This window comes from Ursus arctos, unplaced genomic scaffold, assembly GCF_023065955.2.
Source record: "Ursus arctos isolate Adak ecotype North America unplaced genomic scaffold, UrsArc2.0 scaffold_12, whole genome shotgun sequence".
In the NCBI taxonomy this organism is placed as follows: domain Eukaryota; kingdom Metazoa; phylum Chordata; class Mammalia; order Carnivora; family Ursidae; genus Ursus; species Ursus arctos.
Window position 1 is genome coordinate 3829555 of NW_026622786.1, and position 19016 is coordinate 3848570.

The following is a 19016-nucleotide window of genomic DNA, read 5'->3' on the forward strand; positions in this document are numbered from 1 at the left end:
TCTTGATTTAATGTTTTCATAAAGTTGCTTGTGAACTTTTTCAAAATTGTACTCTCAATTGATTTATCTCTGTGAGACTGTAGTTTTTTTTTTTTTTTTTAAGATTTTGTTTATTTACTAGAGAGGGAGAGCACAGAGGGAGAAGCAGACTCCCCACTGAGCAGAGAACCCAGAGAGCCTGATGTGGGGCTGGATCCCAGGACCCTGAGATCATAACCTGGGCCGAAGGCAGGTGTTTTCAACCAACTGAGCCACCCAAGACTATAGTGTTTTTAAAGATATAATTCATATACCCTGTAATTCAACCTTTAAAGTGTACAGTTCAGTGGTTTTAGTATATTCACAGTGTACTACCATCCCTACTAATTCTAAAACTTCTTTATCACCCCCAGAAGTAACCCTGCATCCATTAGTAGTCACTCTTTTTTTTTTCTCCAGGGTTCCCCCAGCCCTAGGTAACCACCGGTCTATTTTCTCTGTAGATTTGCCTATTTGGGACATTTTATATAAATCATACATTATGTGACCTTTGTGACTGATTTCTTTCGCTTACCATATTGTTTTCAAGGTTCGTCCATGTTGTAACATGTATCAGTACTTTATTCTTTTTTTATGGCTACATAATGTTTCAGTTGTATGGACACAGTACTACACTTTATTCACTCATCAGTTGGTGGGCATTGGTTGTTTACACTATTTAGCTGTTATGAATGAGGAATATAAATTTTTGTGTGAATATATGTTTTCTTAGATATATAACTGGGTATGAAATTGCTGGGTCCTGTGGTAACTGTTTAACTTTGGAGGTACAGACCATAATATTTTAAGAGATGCCGATGTGATCATGGTTAGCTAATAGCAAATTCTCCTAAACGGAAAGTATTGTCCATCCTACTTTTTATATTGAAATCTGTAAATATTTCAGCACAGGTATTTTCAGAAGCATTGTCTTTTTACCTCCGTTCAGAGTAACATTTCAGTTTTTCAAGTAAAACTTGTCAAATAAATGGTCTCTGAATCTTTTGGATGTTTCAACAAAACTTTATAATAGTGTTCTCTGGTTTAACTTATACGTAAGCCATGTCCTGAATACCCAGTTTTATAGATGAGCTGTTTTTTTTCTCTTATGCTTTTCTAAGTCTGCTCAGAGGTAGATGACCCGAAGCTGTTCTTTAGTGTTGATTTGGTATAAATTTGCATGGTGCACTTTTTATCTTTTGTTCTGTGGCCAGCATGCACTATTTGGGACAAATACATCGATTGTTATTATTTGTTTGCACTAATTTTCAATTACTAAGCAAGTAGCAAAATGCCTCATGCTGGTGTTGCAGCTGCTTCTAATCTTGGGTTCCTTCAGAATTTTTACATGTATTAGATGTGATAACAAGTTGTATAATTATCGATGCAGATTATTGATATTGTGATCCTGGTACTTGGTTTTTCTTCTAGTCAAAATTTTCAAATACTTGGTTTTTATGCTAATTATAATGATTGCTTTGAGAGTTCTTTTCTGTGAGCAAACTTTGTGGAACTTTATTCGTATAGTAAGGGAATTGCCTATGGTTTATATAAGTGATTTGGATGATGGAAAACATGGAGGGGATAATACTTTTTCACTTATTAAAGGCAAGTACAGTTTTCGATATTTATATGTTTTATTTAGTTTGGAATTTGGGGTCAAGAAAAACTGTGGGTTGTAGACCACTTTTCAGACTAGAAGCCAGTGACCTTTACCAAAGCAGGGGCTGTCACTAGAAAGGGAAATAAGTCTGATGATATGAAGTACAAATAGCAATTAAAATGAAAAGGTGCTCTATTTCACTAGTATTCAGAGAAATCCTATTAATGTGTTTAGCGTGCATATTATTTCGTGTTCATCTGATTGGACGTCAGAAGTTTTTTAAAAGTTATTATTAAAAAACAGTGTTGGCAAGATAATGGGAGAATGTAAGCTCTCATACTCTGGTAGGAGTATAAATTGGTATAGCCCTTTGGAGGGTAGCTTAGTATTATTATCTAACAAAATTTTAAATGCTTATACCCAGTAATTCTATTTCTGTGCTACAGGATGTCCATATGAAAAAGAATGCTTCCTAGTATATTTTATGGGGCTAGGATAACCTGATAGCAAAACCAGACAAGGATAGTACACAAAAGGAAAATTAGAGGCCAATTCACTTGTGAACATAGATGCAGAAATTCACCGAAACCCCAGAAATAGAACACAGCAATGTATTATAAGCCAGTTTGTGTTTGTCCTAAGAATTCAAGGTTGGGGGTGCCTGGGTGGCTCAGTCGGTTAAGCATCTGTCTTCGGCTCAGGTCATGATCCCAGGGTCCTGGGATCGAGCCCTGCATTGGGCTACCTGCTCAATGGCGAGCCTGCTTCTCCCTCTCCCTCTGCCTGCCGCTCCCCCTACTTGTACTCTCTCTCTCTGTCACATAAATAAAATCTTAGAAGAAGAATTCAAGGTTCGGTTAATATTGAAGGCTAGAAGGCAGCGATGACATTTTAAAGCGCTGAAAGAAAAAACTGCCAACCAAGAATTCAAAATCTGGCAAAAGTGGGGCGCCTGGGTGGCTCGGTTGTTTAAGCGTCTGCCTTTGTTTGGCTCAGGTTGTGATCTTGGGTTCCGAGATCCAGCCCCTTGATGGCTCTCCACTCAGTGGGGAATGGGGAGTCTACTTCTTCATCTCTCTCTGCCCTCCCCCCACCCCTCCGCTTGTGCACTCTTTCTCTCAAATAAAGTCTTTTAATTAGAAAAAACCAAACTCTGGCAAAGTATCTTTCAAGAATGAAGGAGAAATTAAGACATTCCCGATAAACAACATTTGAGGGATTTCATTGCTAATAGATCTTCCATACAAGAAATGCTGATGGGAGTCTTTCAGGCTCACTGAAGGCCCATTGAATTTACTTTCTGGAGTGGGGCCAAAGAATATGCATTTTAAATAAAGTCTCCTATTTATTCTTATACACCAGAAACAACAAAACAGAAACAAAAACCTTATGAGATATCATTTTCTATCTAGCAGATTGGTAAAAACTAAAAACAAAAACAGAAGCCCTGTGATATCTAGTGCTTGCCAGGATTTGTACAAACTCTTGGTGGATGTGTGAATTGATAGTTACTTTGCAAAAAAATTTGTCATTACCTAGTAAAATTGAAGATATATAGACCATATAAAGTTGTACAAACTGCTAAATGGAGAGACTTTGCTATCTCTGCAGCAGATGACACATGTATGAATGTTCTGGTAATAGCAAAAGCGTGAAAACTATCTAGATGTTTATTGACAGGAGAAAACATTTTAAAAAGTGTGGTATAAAATGTATGTGAAAATGAATGCACCAACATGTGCAGCCAAAACAGTAAGTGCTTTCATAAGGCACTTTCATAATTCATAAGTCACATTTTATTAGGGTTATATACATTTCTAGTAAAACTATAAAGAAAAGCAAGGGGATAATAAAAAATTACGGGTTGTGGTTACTGAAGGTTGGGGCAGGAAGGGACACACACAGGATTTCAGTGGCTTTAGTGATATGAACTAAAAGATGGTTACGTGGGTATATATTTTATTTTCTTATACCTCATTATGTTTTACATGTAACAAATACTAGATATCATAATAAAAATGTTAAGAGACTACATAAAATATGAAATATCCATGTTATGCTGCTGTTGAAAAGAATGATAGGACTTTGTGTGTTCTGAGTCAGTACTAGCCTCTTTTTCCTCCATGGCTTTTATCCCTAACATTTACAGTTTCCTTTGCTTTCCATTTGCAGGGAGCAATAGTATCTCTTCCCGAAATCCACTGGGGCGGAGGTTCTTTTTTTTTTTTTTTTTTTTGTTAAACATCTTATTCACTGCCGTATCTTAAATAGTTCCCAGAAAGTGATTGGGACAGAGTACGTGCTCAACAAGTATTTGTTGAATGAAAGAGTGTGTGTATGTGTGTGTGTGTATGTGTGTGTGCGTGTACACAAAGATATTTAAAGAACAGAATTCTACACACCACATTAACCTCTGAGTAGGAGAGTAGAGTTAGGGGTAGGGATTGGTCATGGCTGAATGAATGGAGACTATTGCACTTCACATTTTATATTCTGCGTTCACATTTTTGTAATATATTTATTGTGTATTTTAATTAAAGGGGGAGAAAACATCTTTGAAAATCAAGAAGCAAAATGTAAACTGGAAAGAAATGGCAAAAAATAACATTATTGACAAACCTAAACAAACTCCTTAACTTCAAGAATCAATTTGACAAGTTATTGGATGTTACCTTGAGACTAGAGTGGGGTCTGGTCACATCAGCTTTAACGTGCAGCTGGGCTGCTAACCCTTTCTCTGAATGTTTCTAGAGGAGACTGTTGTTAATATGGGTCTCTGGAAGAAATGATCAGTCTGGAGCAGAAGGTCTGTGAGGATTTTAAGAGCTAAGTTCATGTGCTGAGCAGTTTTGTGTCCCTGCTATTACATATACGTTAAATAATATGTTTTTCTGATTGACTTCAAAATGAAAAGACCAGGATGTAACCGGGGTTATGTACTTGGTTGGATGGAGTGAAATAAGTAGTATTCTATGGAACTCATAAAATATCTGGTGTACAGATAAAAAAAATTTAAATTATTTCAGTGGTGATTTGTTTTTTCCATTCACTCTTTGTTAAATAATTCCAAACACACCACCCCCTCTCCTCTCCCCACACCCCCAGCAACACCCTTTTAGTGATAAAATATGTACAACAGAATGGTCTTATCAAACATTCCTGCACTGCTTTGGCACAGCTTTGACAATGCCCCCTTCTGACACAGCTTCTAGATAATAGAAGTATTTTGTAGACCTCTGTATCCACTTTGTGGTAATGATGCTCTTTAAAAAGTGTGTAGGGGCGCCTGGATGGCTCAGTCGTTAAGCATCTGCCTTCGGCTCAGGGTGTGATCCCCATGTTCTGGGATTGAGCCCCGCATCAGGCTCCTCTGCTGGGAGCCTGCTTCTTCCTCTCCCACTCCCCCTGCCTGTGTTCCCTCTCTCACTGGCTGTCTCTCTCTGTCAAATAAATAAATAAAATCTGTAAAAATAAATAAATAAATAAATAAATAAATAAATAAATAAATAAATAAATAAATAAATAAAATAAAAAGTGTGTAAATACATCCATTTTATTTATTTATTATTTTTTTATTTAATTTTTTTGAATATTTTATTTATTTGACAGAAACACAGTGAGAAAGGGAACACAAGCAGAGGGAGAGGGAGAAGCAGGCTTCCCACTGAGCAGGGAGCCCCACGCAGGGCTTGATACCAGGACCCTGAGATTGTGACCTGAGCCCAAGGCAGACGCTTAACGACTGAGCCACCCAGGCGCCCCCATCCATTTTATTTAAATCTTAGATTATTATATAGTAGAAATGTGGATGTTATTGGGGACAAAGCACAAAAATGCGACGATCTACGTGATTGTGATTAGGACAGAAGTCCATGATCATGTCTGGCTCACGTTTTTACTTCAGAAGGGGAAACTGGCCAGAGGCATGTGGATATGAGCTCAGTGTTAAGGAAAGGGTCCAGCTGTTGGCTTGTTTCTGTATGAGGGAAATTAATTTCTCAGTATGTAAGCTCCCCCCCTGCACACACATACCATACATGCACTTGAAAGACATCTATTTACTCCTCCATGAAATTAAGGAAACATACACTTCTTTAGTTTGGAGCTACTGAGTTTCAAAATGTTAAAAACTTTTCCAAAAAAATTTTTCCCCCTCTTTTTTCAGTATTTATTCTTACCAATTTTTCTTTCCTCTGATCTTGAAATCAGTAACGTGTTATTTATTTCTGGTTTTTACTAGCTCTGGGAGCATTTGGACCACACGATGTTTTTCCCAGATTTTAGACCATTTCTAAGTAGCAATCCACTGGACCAAGATAATAGAGCCAATGAGAGGGGTCACCAAACTCACACTGACTTCTGGGGACCAAGTCGGCCTCCACGGCTGCCAATGACTCGAAGATACAGATCAAGAGGAAGTACTCGTCCTGATAGATCCCCAGCTATTGAAGGGTGAGTTTTTTCTTTAAGTTCTCTTTAAGGGTAGTTTCAATGAAAGACTTACTGGCATAATCTAATCTTTATAAGATTCTCATACTTTGTACCTTTATGGACAAGATGGTGATATATAAACAGAATGAAGGTGAAGTTAAATTGAATGTGTCTTCTCAGCTGCTACCAGTTAACAAATGATGATAAACTAAAGAATGCTGAAACTAATGATATAGGTCTCTGGTTAATTTTATTAAGGTCTCAGACTAATATATAGGTGATACATTTGTTTATCAGAAGATACTGAAAGGGATATCCAATATATTGGCTGACATTAGGATTCAAAAAGACCTCGACAGATGGAGCAATGGACTTAATATGAAATTTAATAAAAAATAAATATAGTCTTGTGACTGTAAAAACATTCATGCAACAAATGTTTATTGAATGTCTTTTATGCTGGAACACTTCTGTTAGACATTGGGGTTACAGTGGTGAGCAAAACAGATGCTGGCCCTTGATCTCATAGAGCCCATATTGTAGGAATAATAAACATTAATTTTAAAAAACATTTGCCATATGCATAGGATTGTACTTCATGCTTTATCTACTTATTTAATCCATATGAACTGGTAGGTGCTATTGCTATTCTTATTTTATATAAGAATAAACTAAGACTTAGAGAAATAAATTAACCTGGATCAGTGGTAGATCCAGGATTTACTTGAATCCAGGGATGTTTGAGTCTAATGCTGCATGGCAGCCACTAGGCACATGGGGTTATATCGATTTAAATTAATTAAAATTTAATAAAACTCAAAATTTTCTTCCGTCACAGTAGCCACATTTCAAGGGTTCAGTAGCCACAGATTGCTAGTAGTTACCATATTTTACAGCACAGATTATAGAACAAATATATCCATTATCTCAGAAAGTCCTATTGGACAGTGCTGTTCTAGAGCGTACACTTCCTCACGTACATACACCTTCTAGATTTTACTATTAATAGCTGACTATACTTGATCACATATCTATCCATCTGTTGTCCATTAGTTCATATTATATCTTACAAATTTCAAAGTTAGTTGTAGACGTTTCTTCTTAGGGCAATAATAGGATATAGGAAATCTGATTTAATGGGATTGTTAGGACAAAAGCCAGAAAATCTTAAGACCATTGTAATAACGTATGCTGCTGGGAGGCGAATCTGTGCCGTTTAAACTGCATGTAGATTACTTTCCTTTCTCTACCTGGTATGGACCTCATTGTTGAACTCAGCTACAGTTCATCTACAGTTTTACCTCTTGTGCACTTATTTTCTCCCACCCGCTAAACGGCCAGTTTTGGATCGGTGCTGTGGTCTGCTTTTTCCTTGCTTCTAAGGGATGGCTGAATACTGCTGGAGGAAAATCATTAATGTGCTCATTGGTGCCCCTGCAGCTGGCAAAGTGTATTTAATCTCCATTAGACTGTCAATGCTTTTGATTAGTCTTTTAATTTGCATTCCCCTCAGGAAATATTTTGAACTTCCGCCAAATTTCACTCCAAATTTCCTATCTGGTAGCTGATTCTTAGCAGCTAATTGGGGCCTCAGACATGAACTCCCAAAAACCCTGGGTCAGATTTTTCTACATTAATATTTATTTCTCTTTCCAGTCTCCTGAGATGAGGTATCCTTCCTTTGTTTTCAAAGTAACTCCATCAGCCCATGTTTCTGACTCATTCTTCACCTATTTCTTCTGAGATTTAGTTTCATCCGTTTTCATATCCCTATTCCCTTTTTCCCCTTTGCTGCTCCCCCACCCCCCACACTTTAGCAGCATGGTTTTCAACTCTGGCTGTATATTAGTGTCACTGAGGATATTTTTAAAAATCCTGATACCTGTCCCTGTCCCCAAGGATTCTGATTCAAGTATTCTGGGTGAGATCTAAACACTGGTAATTTTTAAAAACTTCTGAGGTTATTCTGACTGTAGCCAGAGTTGAGAACCATTGCTTTAGTTACTGCCCAATCCTATTTCCTTCCTTTTCCAGTAAAATTTCCTGAGAGGAGTTTGCTTTTACTGTGTACTTTCTCATCTCTTATTATTCCTCTACTACTATGACCTGGTCCTCCTTTCATAAAATCTCTGTGTTGCAGGGGTTAAGTTTTGACAGTAAGTTTTCTCGATTTACCTCTTCTCTGACTTTTCCTTCTTATGGATACTTCCTAAATATTTGTTTTCCCAAAGTGTTTTCTTCATTCTGCTTTTCCTTAGTCTGCAACAGGGTTCTTAACTTTGGGACTTAGAGACATTTTTGGGCTAGATAATTCTTTATTGTGTAGGGGCCTCTCCTATACATGACAGGATGTTTAGCAACGTCCCTGGCTTCTGTCTACTACTACCTATAGTAAACCCCCCTTATCCTCCCAGTTATGACAAACAGAACTGTCTTCAGACATTGCCAAACGTCCCCTGAGGGAGCAAAATTATCCCTGGTTGAGGACCACCACTCTGTAAGTTCTCTCTGGCCATTCTTAGGTTATCTTAACAATTCTAATAATTACCTATGTACTTAAGACTCCCAGATCTGTATTTCTATTTTGACCTTTCCCCCTAATTTGAGACTTGAATATATATCCTCTGTTAGACATTTCCATCTGGATGTTCCATAGATACTCCAAACTTACCAAGAAGGAAGCTAAACTCTTTTTTTCTTCCAAACTAAATCCTTTTTCTTTATCTGATTTTGATTGGGGGTACCATTCTCTACCCAGTTCAGAAACTGAGGCATTAACATAAAATCTTTTCTTTGTCCCACTCAGCTCTCCAATATATACACATCCAGTTAGTTATTAATTTGTCCTGATTTTTCTAACTGTTTCTCAACTCCTATTTTGTCCTGCCTTTTCCCTTGTAGTTCATGTCCATATCTCCTTCAAAGCATTACCATTCTTAAATTTGCTCCTTTACCACTCTTGCAGGATTATCTACCTAAATTTTCAAATCTCTGTCACTTCTCTGTATAAAATGCATTGTCATAGGGTCCATTACTTCATATACAAGGTCCTGTATGTTTCTACACTCTGCAGCCTTGTTTCCTGTCACTTCCTGCTTTTCTTTTATTCTACCAGTATAAAAGTTATCATTCTGTACATACACCATGGTGTTTCTAGCTTGTTTACCTTTGCTTAATCTGTTTCCTTTGGCAGAAATACCTCTACTGCTTTCTTAACCCAGTTAATCCTTTGGTGAATTTAGGAAGCCTCCCGTGACCTCAGGACTGTATAGGCCCTTCTTTGTGCTCTCCCAAAGCATGTCATGCACTCCCCTACCATAGTTCTAACTGTACCAGTTGAAGTTATATTAATACTAGTAGCTAGCATTCATGTAGTGTACTGTGCCAGGCTTGACAACCATTTAGCCCATTTAATGTTCCCCAAAATACGTGAGTTAGGTACTACTGAGGAAAATTGAGATTCTGTCTTATTAGAGTGTATATTGGTTATCTGTTGTTGCATAACAAATTATACTAAAAGTTGGTGACTTGAAAGAGTAATAGTCACGTATTATCATTCACAGTTCTTTGAGTTAGGACTTCAGATAGGGTAGGAGATAGTTTCCCTCTGCTGTGTGATGGCAAGGACCACAGCTAGAATACATAAAACCTGAAGGCTGAAATCGTCTGTAGGCTTATATGTGTTCATGTCTGATGGTAGTGCTGGCTGGTGGCTGCGTGTTTAGTTCATGCTGTCAGGGAAAACCCACACATGACCTTCTTTAATTTTAAGTCAAGTCTAGTTTTTTTTTTTTTTTTTAAAGATGTCCACTAATTTGAATTTGTCTGATTGTTTCTTCATTCAGATTAAATATCTGAGCAACAGTACTAGATAAATGATGTATCCTTCTCAGTGTATCACAACAGAGGGGGCACATGTCAGCTTGTCCGGACCATCATGGGTAATGTTAAGTTTGACCATTTGGTTAAGGTCTTGTCTGCCAAATTTTTCTTATAAAGGTACACTTTCTCCTCTGTAATTAATAAATAATCTGTGGTGATACTTGGATATTGAATGAGTATCTGGTTCCCCAATAGTTTTTTACCTAATGATACTAACGTCTACTAATGATTCTTGCCTCAGTTTTTACTATAATGGCTGTAAAATAATGATTTTTCTATTTTTATGATTCCTTCTACAGATACCAATCTTCTGTAAACGAGCTTTTTTTCTTCTCCTTGCCCTATCTTATCAATCCACTTATTTATTTTAGCACAGACTCGTGGATTTTATTTTAATCATTATTCATTTTGATGCTCATAATCCCAATTTGACCAGAGTAATTGGATCTAAGCATTTTAGGCAGTAACCCTTGTTCACAGCCCTTAAATTAATGAGAGTTGGGGTGTCAGAGTAAAGTGATCAGCTTGTGTTTCTCTGATTATTAGCTGATTATTTCTGGCCTACCGGACAAACACAGTTTCTGATGGGGGTCCTATAAAGGAAATAAAATTCTGTCAAGAAGATTTTTTTAGTTGCTAAATGGGAATGGGGAGAATTATTCTAATTTGTTCTTTCTGCTGTATGAATGCTTAAAAACACAGTATGAATACCTTTTGGCAGCCTCATATTTTGTCTGCAATCTGAGAAGAGAAGGTAACTAACGCTTAATCAAAGGCCTAGAATTTTTTAGGCACTAGGCTATATATACTCTTCTCACAGAGCCCTGGAGCTGGGCCATGAACAGCTAAAGTAGGCAGGGGTCAAATTTTAATATTTTTTGCCCAAAAATTCCTTGCCAGATTAATAAAATATTAATGTGAACACATTAGCTTGATTCAGTCCTCCTTGGTTGCTTTGCTTCTTTATACCATGGTCTACTCTGTTACTACATTGTCCGTTTAACTAATAGCAGAGTGGGAGAAAGATAAAACCTTCCTTTTCTCATATGTCCTTTACAGATAATCATATTATCTGAGTAACATATAACTTGACTTAATGATGGCTTAAATAAGATTTTTTTTTCTTGGCGGTAGGATATTTCTATGTCTTAATCATGTTAGGGTTGAATCTCTGTGGTTCTCTTGGTTTTTCTCTCATGCTTACTACCTTAGAGCCTCAGGAAAGAACAAAGGGGAAAGGGATAGCACCAGCTTATTTGTCCCCCCACTGTTTTTTTAAGGAAAGGAAAATCTTTTCTACTGCCCCCTCCCACCTCTATATTCCTTGCCAAGAAAATTCTACTCACTGGGCACTTTGTCACATGTTCCCCATCCCCAGCTGTAAAGAAAGCTGGGAGAGCATGGATTTAGCTTTTGAATCCTTTGTAGTAGGAGGTGGCAAGGGAGAAGGGTGTCGAGAACGGATTTGGGGTCAGACAGGCAGTGTCTGCTAATTAGATACTTTTTCTATTAGCTAATAACTAATAAAATAACACATTACTTCAGATTAATTGTGGCACAGGGTTAACATTTATTTTACATTAAATAATGTTTTAGTAGTCTTCTGAAGATTTTGATCTTATGTCATAAGATATGTTAACCATGGGCACCCCCCCCACACACACCTTTTTTGGGGGGGCTGTGAGTGTCATGAACTTAGTGATTTTTGGCTCTGAATCAGCGTTTTGTATATTTTAGTCATTTAACTTTTTTTTTTTTTAAAGATTTTATTTATTTGAGAGAGAGTGATAGCACGAGAGCAGGGTGAGGGGCAGAGGGAGAAGTCATTTAACTCTTGTTGATTTTTTCCCTTTCTGTCATTATTATTACAATTTAAAGGTTTTTTTAAAAAGACTTATTTATTTATTTTAGAAAGAGAGTGTGTGTACGGGGGTCGGGGGGCAGAGGGAGAGGGAGAGAGAAACCCGAGCAGACCATGCTGAGTTTTGGCCTAATGTGGGTCTCGATCTCACCACCCTGAGTTCGCGACCTGAGCCAAAACCAAGAGTCTGATGCTTAACTGACTGCGTCATCCAGGCGCCCCTATCATTTAAAGTTTTCACTAAATAAACCTGCCTATTTTTTTTTTTTTTACCTTATTTGGACTACTGTGAAAAGAAGCTTCATGTTATTACTGTGTAAACATTATTGACTAAATATGTAGATGGAAAAACATTTGCCATTAGTAGAGAGTAACCATAAAAGTAAATACATTAAAAATGAAACAGCATTATCTTCTAAGGGGTTAATATCAAAGTACATAAAGAACTTATACAGCTGAACACCAAAAAACCCCAAATAATCTGATCAAATGGGCAGGGGATCTTGAATAGACATTTTTCCAAAAAAGACATATAGATGGCTAGCAAGTACATGCAAAGATGTTCAACATCAGTAACTGTCAGGGAAATGCAAATCAAAATCACAATGAGATGTCACTTCACACCTGTTAGAATAGCTGTTATCAAAAAGACAAAAAATAACTAGTGTTGGTGAGGATGTGGAGAAAAGGGAATGAGCCCTGTGCACTGTTGGTGGGAATGTAAATTAGTGTAGCTGGTATGGAAGACAGTATGGAGATTCCTCAAGAAAAATAGAACTACATATGATCCAGCAGGTTCATTTCTGGATATTAATCTGATAAAAATGAAAACACTAATTTGAAAAGATACATGCACATCCCCCATGTTTATTGCAGCATTATTTACAATAGCTAAGACATAGAAACAACCTGAGTGTCTATCAATAGATGACTGGATGAAGAAAACATAGTATAGATATATAATAGAATATTTTTCAACCATAAAAAAGAATGAAAGTTTGCCATTTGTAACAGTATGGATGGACCATGAGGGCAGTATAGTGAATGAAATAAGTCAGAAAAAAATATGATCTCACTTATATGTGGATTCTAAAAAATACCCCAAATCCCCAAACCAAGCTTATAGATACAGAGAACAGATTTGTGGTTGCCAGGGTGGGGTGGGGAAAGGGAGTGGGGCATGGGAGGTGAGCAGAATGGGTGAAGGAGGTGGGGGTCAGAAGGTACAAACTTCCATGGGGCGCCTCGGTGGCTCAGTTGTTAAGCGTCTGCCTTCGGCTCAGGGCGTGATTCCGGAGTCCTGGGATCGAGTCCCGCATCAGGCTCCTCTGCTGGGAGCCTACTTCTTCCTCTCCCGCTCCCCCTGCTTGTGTTCCCTCTCTTACTGGCTGTCTCTCTCTCTGTCAAATAAATAAAATCTTTTTTTAAAAAAAAAGGTACAAACTTCCAGTTATAAAATAAATAAGTTGGGGATATAATGTACAGCAGAGAGGCTATAGTTAATAATACTGTATTGCATATTTGGAAATTGCTAAGACAGTAGATTAAAAGTTCTTCAGAAAAATTCTAATTATGTATGGTAGTGTATATGAGCTAGATTTATTGTGATCATTTTACAATACATACAAATAACAAATTTTTTTTTTTTTAAAGATTTTATTTATTTATTCGACAGAGATAGAGACAGCCCGCGAGAGAGGGAACACAAGCAGGGGGAGTGGGAGAGGAAGAAGCAGGCTCATAGCGGAGGAGCCCGATGTGGGGCTCGATCCCGTAACGCCGGAATCACGCCCTGAGCCGAAGGCAGACGCTTAACTGCTGTGCCACCCAGGCGCCCCACAAATAACAAATTTTTAAAAGTATTCTTTGTTAAGACTAATTGAAGATTGTTTCATGAATGTATTGCACATTATGAAAGTTGAAGTGCAGTAATGTCTGAAGACTATAAGTGATGGTCTCTCTTGTTTCTAATAAGATAAATACTTTTATCTTTGCTTATCTTATTAGGGAGTTATATGTCAATGTTTAAAGTGCTGTGTGGTATAATTGTAAAATAAACTCTTCAAAAAAAGAGGAGTGCAGAAACTAGCCTTGTATATTTGTTGGTGCATGTGCTAAAATCTATAGCTTTTTTGGTTTTTGTGGGGGGTTTTTTGCTTGTGTTGGAGTTTGGCAAGGACAAACTTTTAAAATTGTATTCTGCTTGGCAGTTTCTAGAATGGGAGGAGAATACCCTAACCCTTTGTCATGATCATATGCAGAAAAATAATGAAAGTTGACTAGAGCCCACTTTTTTTTTTTTTAATTTAATCCAGCACTTCATTTATGCAGGTGCTGCTTCTGAAAGGAGAAGAGTTTAAAAGAATGTCACTATTTTTAGGAGAATTGAATAAATCTGTTACAAGAGGCTTCTCTTAAAAATGAAACAAATCCTGGTTAACCTGGTTAATAAAATTGTCTTGGTCTCTACGGTGCTCTTGAAATGCAAATGACATAAGAGTGTTATATTACTGACTTCTCATCTGCCACAAGCACCATTGCTATAGTGTTAAGATTTTCTAAAATGGTGACAAATGCTTGGGAGAATTGGTCATATTTATGGGTCGTATTATTCTGCCTGCTTAGCAGGTCTACCTGTTTCTTCCAAATGATTGTTACTCCTTTACAGTAGTTGTCATTATATGTCACCCAGTGTTTTGTTTTGTTTTGTTTTGTTTTTTTTAATGATTTTTTATTATATTATGTTAGTCACCATACAGTACATCCCCGGTTTCTGATGTAAGGCTCGATGATTCATTAGTTGCGTATAACACCCAGTGCACCATGCAATACGTGCCCTCCTTACTACCCATCACCGGTCTATCCCATTCCCCCACCCCCTTCCCCTCTGAGGCCCTCAGTTTGTTTCTCATAGTCCATAGTCTCTCATGATTCATTCCCCCTTCTGAGTACCCCCCCCTTTCTTTATCCCTTTCTTCCCCTACTGATCATCCTAGTTCTTATGTTCCATAGATGAGAGAGATCATATGATAGTTGTCTTTCTCTGCTTGACTTATTTCACTTAGCATTATCTCCTCCAGTGCCGTCCATGTTGCAGCAAATGTTGAGAACTCGTTCTTTCTGATAGCTGAGTAATATTCCATTGTATATATGGACTAGAACTTCTTAATCCAGTCATCTGTTGAAGGGCATCTCGGCTCCTTCCACGATTTAGCTATTGTGGACATTGCTGCTATGAACATTGGTGTGCATATGGCCCTTCTCTTTACTACGTCTGTATCTTTGGGGTAAACACCCAGTAGTGCAATGGCTGGATCATAGGGTAGCTCAATTTTTAACTTTTTAAGGTACCTCCACACTGTTTTCCAAAGTGGCTGTACCAACTTGCATTCCCACCAACAATGTAGGAGGGATCCCCTTTCTCCACATCCTCTCCAACAATTGTTGTTTCTTGCCTTGTCTATTTTTGCCATTCTAACTGGCGTAAGGTGGTATCTCAGTGTGGTTTTGATTTGAATTTCCCTGATGGCTAATGATTTTGAACATTTTTTCATGTGTCTGTTAGCCATTTGTATGTCTTCATGGGAAAAGTGTCTGTTCATATCTTCTGCCCATTTTTTGATTTGTTTATTTGTTTCTTGTGTATTGAGTTTGAGAAGTTCTTTGTAGATCTTGGATACCAGTTCTTTATCTGTAGTGTCATTTGCAAATATATTCTCCCATTCCGTGGGCTGCCTCTTAGTTTTTCTGACTGTTTCCTTGGCTGTGCAGAAGCTTTTAATCTTGATGAAGTCCCGTAAGTTCATTTTATCTTTTGTTTCTCTTGCCTTTGGGGATGTGTCATGAAAAAGGTTGCTTTGGCCGATGTCATAGAGGTTGCTGCCTATGTTCTCCTCTAGAATTTTGATGGATTCCTGCCTCACATCGAGGTCTTTCATCCATTTGGAGTTTATTTTTGTGTATGGTGTGAGATAGTGGTCAAGTTTCATTCTTTTGCATGTAGCTGTCCAATTTTCCCAGCACCATTTATTGAAGAGGCTGTGTTTTTCCCACCGGATGTTTTTTCCTGCTTTATCAAATATTAGTTGCCCAAAGAGCCGAGGGTCCATTTCTGGATTCTCTATTCTGTTCCATTGGTCTGTGTGTCTGTTTTTGTGCCAGTACCGTGCTGTCTTTGTGATCACAGCTTTGTAGTACAGCTCGAAATCCGGCATTGTGATGCCCCCAGCTTTGTTTTTCCTTTTCAACAGTTCCTTGGAGATTCGGGGCCTTTTCTGGTTCCATACAAATTTGAGGACTATTTGTTCCAGTTCTTTGAAAAATGTCCTCAGTATTTTGATCGGGATAGCATTGAAAGTGTAGATTGCTCTGGGTAGCATGGACATTTTAACTATGTTAATTCTTCCGATCCATGAGCATGGAATATCTTTCCATCTTTTTATGTCTTCCTCAATGTCTTTCAAGAGTGATTTATAGTTTCTAGACTATAGGTCCTTTACGTCTCTGGTTAAGTTAATTCCAAGGTAACATATGGTTTTTGGTGCTATTGTAAATGGGGTGGATTCCCTAATTTCTCTTTCTTCGGTCTCGTTATTCGTGTATGGAAATGCAACTGATTTCTGAGCATTGATTTTGTATCCCGCCACATTACTGAATTGCTCTATAACTTCTAATAGTTTGGGAGTGGATTCTTTTGGGTTTTCCATATAGAGTATCATGTCATCTGCGAAGAGAGACATTTTGACTTCTTCTTTGCTGATTTGGATACCTTTGATCCCTTTTTGTCGTCTGATTGCTGTTGCAAGGACTTCTAGTACTATGTTGAATAATAGTGGCGAGAGTGGGCATCCTTGTCGAGTTCCTGATCTTAAGGGAAAGGCTTCCAGCTTTTCCCCATTGAGAATAATATTTGCAGTAGGCTTTTCATAGATGGCTTTTATGAGATTGAGAAATGTACCCTCTATTCCTACACTCTGAAGGGTTTTAATCAGGAAAGGATGCTGTATTTTGTCAAATGCTTTTTCTGCATCAATTGAGAGGATCATATGGTTCCTGAGTCTTTTCTTGTTGATATGACGTGTCACGCTGATTGATTTGCGAATATTGAACCACGCTTGCATCCCAGGTATGAATCCCACTTGGTCATGATGGATAATCCTTTTAATGTACTGTTGGATTCTATTAGCAAGTATCTTGTTGAGGATTTTGGCGTCCATATTCATTAGGGAAATCGGTCTGTAATTCTCCTTTTTGAGGGTCTTTGCCTGGTTTGGGGATCAAGGTAATATTGGCCTCATAGAATGAGTTTTGTAGCTTTCCTTCTGTTTCTATTTTTTGAAATAGCTTTTGGAGAATAGGTATTATTTCTTCTTTGAATGTTTGGTAGAATTCCCCAGGAAAACCGTCCGGGCTTGTAGTTTTGTTATTTGGAAGGTTGTTTATCACTGACTCAATTTCTTCATAATTAATTGGCCTGTTTAAGAAATCAATTTCTTCCTGTTTCAATCTTGGTAGTTTATAGGTTTCCAGGAAGGATTCCATCTCTTCCAGATTGCTTAGTTTATTGGCATATAGCTGTTGATAAAAATTTCTAATAGTCCTTCCAATTTCAGTGGTGTTGGTCGTGACCTCTCCTTTTTCATTCATAATTTTAATAATTTGGGTCCTTTCTCTTTTCTTTTGGATACGTTTTGCCAGTGGTCTGTCAATTTTATTGATTCTCTCAAAGAACCAGCTTCTAGTCCTGTTGATCTGCTCTACTGTACTTCTGGTTTCTGATTGATTGATTTCTGCTCTAATTTTGGTCAACTGCTTCCTCGTGAGTGGATTAGGCCTGTCCCTCTGTTGCTGTTTCAGCTTCTTGAGGTGAGAGTATAAAAACTGCATTTTAGATTTTTCTATTCTTTTGAGTGAGGCTTGGATGGCTATGTATTTCCCCCTTAGGACTGCCTTTGCAGTATCCCATAGGTTTTGGACCGTTGTGTTTTCATTCTCGTTGGTCTCCATAAATTGTTTAAGTTGATTTTTGATTTCCTGGTTTATCGAGTCATTCCTGAGCAGGATGGTTCTTAGTCTCCAAGTGTTTGAGTTTCTTCCAAATTTTTCCTTGTGGTTGAGTTCCAATTTCAGAGCGTTGTGGTCTGAGAATATGCAGGGGATAATTTAAATCTTTTGGTATCGGTTGAGACCTGTTTTGTGTCCCAGAACATGGTCTATTCTTGAGAATGTTCCATGGGCATTAGAATAGAATGAGTATTCTTTGGTTCTGGGGTATAGTGTTCTATATACATCTATGAGGTCCAACTCGTCGAGTATGGCATTCAAAGCCTTTGATTCTTTGCTTAGTTTTTGCCAGGGTGTTCTGTCTATTTCTGATAGTTGAGTGTTGAGGTTTACTACTATTAATGTATTTTTATCTATATGTCTCTTTATTCTGGTTAAGAGTTGGCTTGTGTATCTTGCTGCTCCCCTGTTGGGGGCATATATATTTATAATTGTCATATCCACTTGTTGAATACTTCCTTTAAGAATAATATAGTGCCCTTCTGTGTTTCTAACTATAGTCTCTAGTTTAAAATCCAGTCTATCTGATATGAGAATTGCTACCCCAGCTTTCTTTTGAGGTCCATTTGCGTGAAAGATGTTACTCCATCCCCTTACTCTCAGTCTGAATGCATCTTTGGGTTCGAAATGAGTCTCTTGTAGACAGCAAATGGATGGGTCATGTCTTTTTATCCAATCTGCAGCCCTGTGGCGTTTTATGGGAGCATTTAAGCCATTCACATTGAGACTGAATACTGAGAGATATGATTTTAATGATGCCATGTTGCCAGTAAAGTCTTTGTTTGTATTGGTTGTGACTTTCTTTTCTGTATCACTCTTGGGGCCTTTTTACCTTTATAGAACCCCCCCTTAATATCTCCTGTAGGTCTGGTTTCGTGGTTATGAAATTGGTTAATGACTGGCGATTCTGAAATGTCTTTATTTCTCCATCAATTCTGAATGACAGCCTTGTTGGATAAAGGATCCTTGGCTGCATGTTTTTCTCTGAAAGAGCTTTAAAAATGCTCCCCCAACCCTTTCTCTCATTCCAGGTCTGTGTAGACAGGTCTGACGTAATTCTGATGCCTTTGCCTTGGTACGTGAGAAATTTCTTTGCCCTGGCCGCTTTCAATACTGTATCCTTGGATCTAATATTTGCGAAATGCACTATGATGTGAT

The 19016-nt window shown here is 37.8% G+C and overlaps 1 protein-coding gene across 2 annotated transcripts in view; it reads left to right on the plus strand.

Moving 5' to 3' along the window:
- The window catches only part of RNF115 (ring finger protein 115), a 73183-nt gene that overhangs the window by 35316 nt on the left and 18851 nt on the right, over positions 1–19016 (plus strand). For both annotated transcript variants that reach the window (XM_026489080.4, XM_044380308.3), the window contains one exon: positions 5862–6073. In XM_026489080.4, coding sequence (XP_026344865.1) covers positions 5862–6073 — 212 coding nt within the window. The remainder of the gene's footprint in view (positions 1–5861; positions 6074–19016) is intronic.